The sequence below is a fragment of the Calypte anna genome, chromosome 3, assembly GCF_003957555.1.
Source record: "Calypte anna isolate BGI_N300 chromosome 3, bCalAnn1_v1.p, whole genome shotgun sequence".
NCBI lineage: Eukaryota > Metazoa > Chordata > Aves > Apodiformes > Trochilidae > Calypte > Calypte anna.
In genome coordinates this window covers 32,284,456-32,290,509 of record NC_044246.1, presented here as the reverse complement: position 1 = coordinate 32,290,509, position 6,054 = coordinate 32,284,456, and the positions used below count along the sequence as shown (strand labels likewise).

Below are 6,054 nucleotides of genomic sequence, written 5' to 3'. Positions count from 1 at the left end.
AAAGGTAGAAAAAATAAACAGCTCTAAGGATTTCTGAACATCTTTTGTACTTAGGTATAAGTTGGCTTTCAGCTACATCTTTATCGACCTCATCCCAAGCAAAATGTTGTAGTGAAATGAGGCAACCAGGTGCCACTAATTCCCAGGGAGTGGCATGAGCTTGTGTTAAGCCCACCTGTGCCTGATTAGGGCTGCCCCAAACGCACATGAGCAGGATTAGGGGGCCAATAAAAGGTGATGCCTGAGACACAAGCTCATGCCCACTACCTGGTAATTCGTGGCACCTGGTTGCCTCATTTCACTACAAAATGTCTATATATAATGTCTCATGGTATAGAAAATATGTGATCAGAGCTTTACAAAATTTACCTTTCAATATTGTCAGATAATGTAATCCAATATCTGATCATAGGTTTTAATAGCATAGCCCTCAGAACAAAAGTTCAAGGATGAAACTTTCTAAGTCCTTGGTACGCTGCATAAATCATAAAGTCATCTAAGTAGGAAATGACCTTTAAGATCAAGTCCAACCATAGACGTAGGGTGCCTTATCTTTATAGGATACCTAAACCCATTATTCAGTTTCACTATGTAGTTTTTGCCAATATCAATCACGTTTATGTTTTATTAAATGAATAATATAGACTGGCAAGGTGAAACCTGCCAGGAATCTCACGTTTGACTCAGAGTGCACCTACAAAACTTACAGAGCAGAAAAAAACCACTCTGGAAGAATAGTATTTTTTCTGCCATGCATCTCATCTGGACTTGATTCTTCTGAATACAAGTTAGTAATAACTCATCCATTTTGCTGGAAAATCACCCTTTAATGCAAAAATCCCATCCTTACACTCCACTACTAAACTGATTACATGCAAAAACTCTGCCAGCAACTTCATAGCAAACACTTCTGTACTTGCCTCCCAGAGGTGTGTATGCACATAGTGGCTGCACCACCACAATCCTGTATAGTCACTGTTATTACAGTGCACATCTTTCTCTACCTTTATTATCTGTTGAAAAATAAAGTCAAGACTAAGTTTGGAAATGTTGGAGACAATCCAGTCCTAAGGAACACTCACATGATTACAATTATTCAACAGCCCACACAATTCAAATAAACTCCAATCAAACTGTGGATTGATTAACTTAAGATCAAATAAAACCTTGGGAAAAAGTGGTCTTTATTTGAATGAGAAAGTATGGAAAGTGGAGAGACATGTCCTTTTCTCACCTGTTTACGAAAGGTGAGAAAATATTATGTGCTGTATGTCTCTCCTGGGACAGCTTGGGTCAGGTTTCCACTGGAAGTCTCATTCTTTCTTACCTAAGGCAAGGTCAGAGACAACAGCCATTTCCATAGCCTATTCAAAGGCTTCTGTGATCCTAGAAAGAAAATTATTATTTGCATGGTGTGATGAGAGCAGAGTCTAATACTAAGTGATGGAAGGCAGGATAGGATATGTGGTGCTAATATATCTACTTTTTAACTAATCATAAGCTTCCATCTGCCATTTATCCTGCAACTTAAAGAGAGACTAACCTGTAAGTGCTTTATTTAACCATTATTTTTTTTGTTTGTGCTCATTTAATTTACAAATTGCTTGCACTCCAGCTCTTTATTTAGGTACAACCAATTTTAGTGCTGGCCCCATGAAACTTTATTCTATTTGCTATTAGGTAAACTGATTTTGTTAAATTATATTTAGTGCCAAACACAAGCAGAGAGACTTTCACAACATTGTAAATTTCTGAAAAACTCCATGCTCCCATGGGGGTGTATTGGTTCCCTTCCTCCTGTCCCTTCGCAAGCTAAGATCCTTGTCTTTTGAAGGTGGGAGACCTGCAGTTTTCCAAACATGTCTGAATAGTAACATTTGACTACCTTAAATACCTTCCAAAACCCTTTTAAATTGCACACATTAAAATGATACAATTCAGTATGTACTGTCAATAAGCCCAGCGAATATGGTCTGTATCAGTCATTTTTCCCCTCTCTCTCCCATCATCAGTTCCAGCTCCAGCTCACGGAACCTCTTTGCAAGTTTCTCTTGGCATCCTCTGCCTTTCACCAGGTCTGTGAAAAGAAGATAGTTGCTGCTTCAGTCTCCATCTCTGGCCTGAGGAAAGAGTTTGAAATACTGTGTGGCCTGGAAGGAAAAGATGCAGAAAAAGACTGATAGAAGCTGATTTTAAATGGAATAAAAGGCTTTTCCTCTTTTTTGTCCCCTTCTGTTACAAGAATCTGTGATCCCAAGGCTTTATACTCAAAGGCCACGTTTTAACCACTTGTAAGTACCTAACCTTTTCCATACACCTCTCAATATAATGCTTTTCATGAGAATGCTGCTATGTTACATAACGCTGTGGTGAACTACCACGAAGTACTGACAGACATCTTTTTACGGGAAACCTGTTACAAATAAATCCCAACACATCTAAAAAGGGGAGGGCATTCCTCGTCCAGCACACCTGCTCCTAGCAGTGGGTATGATGAGGGGAGGCAGGGTGGGTGCCCCCACCGCCGGTCTCCGTTCGGGCTGCCCCTGTCTCAGCCCCTGCACCTTCTGACTGGACCCGACAGGCAGGGCAAGCCCGAAGTGCTCTGACTCCCTCAGTCTCGAGTCTGAAGGGTCTTCTGAGAAAGAGGTATTTTTGTAAAAAAACAACTTTCAACCTGGTTTAAATTAAAATGGAAGGGGTGGGGGGGATCCGTGCCTTACACCCCTAGGGATCGACAAGGGAAGCGAGACGCCCTGGCTAACCTGCTCCGTAGCCCTTCAGGCCAGGTGGGGGCCACGAGTGTGGGTCGGGTCGGGCCGGGTCGGACCAGGCAGCGCTGTCAGGCGGCGGCCTGGCGGGGGCGCTGCCAGCCCAGCGTTGCGGGCCGAGAGCGGTGCACAGCGTGCGGCGACTCCGCCGGCTCCGGGCAGCCCACGGCGGCGGCTTGGAGAGAGGGGCCAGAGCTTCACGGGTTGCCTTACCCCTTCCCCGGGACGGGGAGGGGAGGTTCGTCCACGCCGAGTGCTCCGCTTTCCCCCTCCCCCCCCACCTCTCTCTCCGGAAAGGTCGCCCTTCAGCTGCGAAAGGGCTCGGTGCCCTCGCGGGGGAGTCGTCGCCGCCGTCCGTCTGGTTGTCCCAAGGGCGCTGGGGATCAGAGCCCCGGACGGGGCACCCTCGGCTCGGTGCCTCTCTTGCCGGGGGGAAAGGGGACTGGCGAGCGTACCGGATAGCCTGCGGAGCGAAGGCAGCCCCTGCTGCTCCTCGGCCGGGCTGCCTTTCCCACGGTGGATCGGGAAGCGGGGCGACCGGAGGGAGAGACCTCTGGCTGGCAGCGGGGAAAGTTGGAAAAGGCCCTGGGGAGAGCGGGGGTCGGGGAGTTGGCAGCCGGATGACTGGAGCGGAGGAGGAGCGGGGAGAAGCCGCACCGGAGCACCAGGAGGAGCCGGAGGAAATCTGCAGGCGGCGCCTCAGGGGTAGGGGAGGAAGGAGGACTCGGGAGGGGAGCACCGCTCTGGGGTATCGCTGGCAGGGAGGGGAAAGCACCGCTACCAGCCGGGAGTGAGGGGAGAAGGAGTGAGGCCAGTGACCTGCCGCAGATCAGCTCATCCAGCGCCAAGACAAGCCGCTGCCGGAGGATGCACGGAGCGCCGACTGCCCGCACCGCCCTGCCTCCGCCTCCTCCCCAGGGCGGTTGCGGGCAGCGGCGGGAGGGCCAGGAGGAATAGGGGGAAGCGGGGAAAGTTCTGCGCCGGGCTCAGGGCTACGTGCCCCGAAGGGACAGAAGGCCATCGCCGGCATCATCGCGGAGAGAGTGGGGTTGGAAAGCAGTTTCTGGGCTTACTGCCGGCGAAGAGTCTGGAACCAGCATCCCAGGGATGAAAGGGAAATAGGAAAGTAACTCGGAAAAGTGAGTGGGATTCTTAATTTTTTTCCTTCTTCCTCTTTTTTTCCTCCTTATCCGAAAGGACTCGTTTAAAAGGAAAGCAGAAGCCACCGTGTGCACCCGCTGCCGGGAGAGATACGGGAAAGGAGAGCACTGCACACCTGCACCCCTGTCTGTACTGGGCGAGGGTGCGGGAACCTGCTCTCCGTTCTCCCCCAACATAATAGTGTACCAGTACAACTATACATAGTAAACAGAATCATCATGCGACAGAGTGCAGGAAGGTGAGACAGAAACAGAAACTAACACTGACACTGAAAGGAAGGAGGGTGGGGGGGAAAGACAGTGACTGCGAATTACTTCCAGAGAAAGTGGGTGGATGTTGTGCAGTAGCGCCTTGGGATTTTAAGGGATGCACCCTTACATTTTGCTTCTCTTTAGTCCGAGGCTCCCTTTTCCGGTGGCAGAAAGCGTCTGTGCTTGGCTCTAGGAAATCAAGACGAGGAATAAACAGCAGGGTTTCCTTCAGCAGTGCTTGCGATGCCCTACTGATCTCCTTTAAGGATTTTTTTTTTTTCCCCTGGTGGATATAGATTTCTTGACCTTGAATTTGGGTCCTTCTAGTTGCACCGCATTTATTTTGTGTTTTCATTTCCTTTGGCGAGGAGTGGAAAGGGGAAGGCTGGCTTCGGTGCTGAAAGTTGCAGTCATTATTTTGGAGGCAGCATGTGTACCAACATAGTCTACGAGTGGCTGAAGACCCTGCAGCTCCCCCAGTACGCGGAGTCCTTCGTCGATAATGGCTACGACGACCTGGAGGTCTGCAAGCAGATCGGAGACCCGGACCTGGATGCCATCGGCGTTGCCGTGCCCCACCACCGACGCCGGATCCACGAAGCCGTGCGGCGGCTGAAAGAGGCGGACGAGACGGCGGCGGGGCTGTACTTCACCCTGGAGCCACAGCCACCGCCTCCCCCGCCTCCGCGGCCGGCAGCCCCTGCCACCGGGCGCTGCCCCCGCCGGCTGACCGGGCAGGAGGAGACCCGACGGGGGGTGGCCCCCCGGAATCGCCCCGGCGGGAGGCGGGGGGCAGCCAGTGGTGGGGGGCTGGTCGCCTACCCCAAGCTGAAGCTGAAGATCATGATCCGGGACAAGCTCATCCGCGACGGCATCAACCTAAGCAAACCCCCCTACTCCAACAAGGTAAGAAGGGCCTTGGCACCTGGTGCTCCAGGAGGGGCGGTGGTGGTAGATGGACAAGTGCTCCAACAGGCAGCAGTTGAGTAGCATCCACCTGGAAATGAGGAGGTCTGTTGCGGCCTGGTTCTACCTTTTCCACGCACTGGTGCTCAGTGTCTCAGTTGAGCTTGTGTCATTTTGGGAGGAAAAGGTGGCATCCATATGGAACTGAATGGTGGTCCCACTTCTGCTGAGCGTTGGGTGTCTCATCAGTGCTTGTAGAATTTTCAGAGGAAAACACGGTCAGGATTTGACACCAGCAAGGTGTGGAGTGGGGTCAAAGTAGGTCAGATCCACCGATGCTTGTTGGCCTGATGTGGACTTGCAGGGTGGTGCAGCATTGCACTGCATTTTGGTTTGGTTTCACCTCTGGTTTTTGTTTGTGGTTTTTTCTTTTTGTTTTGGTTTGGTTTTGGTTTATTTTTTTTCCTCATTAACCGGTTCCTTTAGTCCAGTCTGGTTTGGGGTGTGAAGGCAGAAACTGACAGCATGGTTTGATTGGTTTGGGGTTTTGTTTGTTTGGTTTTCTTCTCTGTGAAACCTTTCTATTGTATTGGAGAGTGAATACTTCTCTGATCTTTTGGTAAGGTAATATTTAGTGTCAGGTTTTGTTGGTGAAATGGCTCAAGAAGCAAGTGGTTAACATGGCTGGAGGAACAACTCCTTACTGTTGCCTAGCTTTGTGTCGATGGGCGGACAGTAGTGTCTGGCATGAATGTTTAGAAACTGTTAATCAGTTTGTTCCACGTAGCCAGGTTATATCCAGGACTCACTGTCTTGGACTGAAATGGCCAGAAAAGTGCAGATTTCAGAAAGAGTACATTCGAGTTTGATGAAACCCTGGTATTTTACCGGTGGCTTTATTGTCTTTTGAAAAGGTTAAAAAATAGATCCAATGTGGTTTAGAAGGCAGCAATACTTTTTAAACT

General features: G+C 49.9%; 1 protein-coding gene across 1 annotated transcript; it reads left to right on the top strand.

The window, feature by feature from the left end:
- Positions 1 to 4,612: 4,612 nt before the first annotated feature.
- On the top strand, positions 4,613 to 5,173 carry SAMD5 (sterile alpha motif domain containing 5). Its single transcript, XM_008503338.2, has one exon. The coding sequence runs from the start codon at positions 4,613 to 4,615 to the stop codon at positions 5,171 to 5,173; it is 561 nt and encodes a 186-aa protein (XP_008501560.2).
- Positions 5,174 to 6,054: the final 881 nt, after the last annotated feature.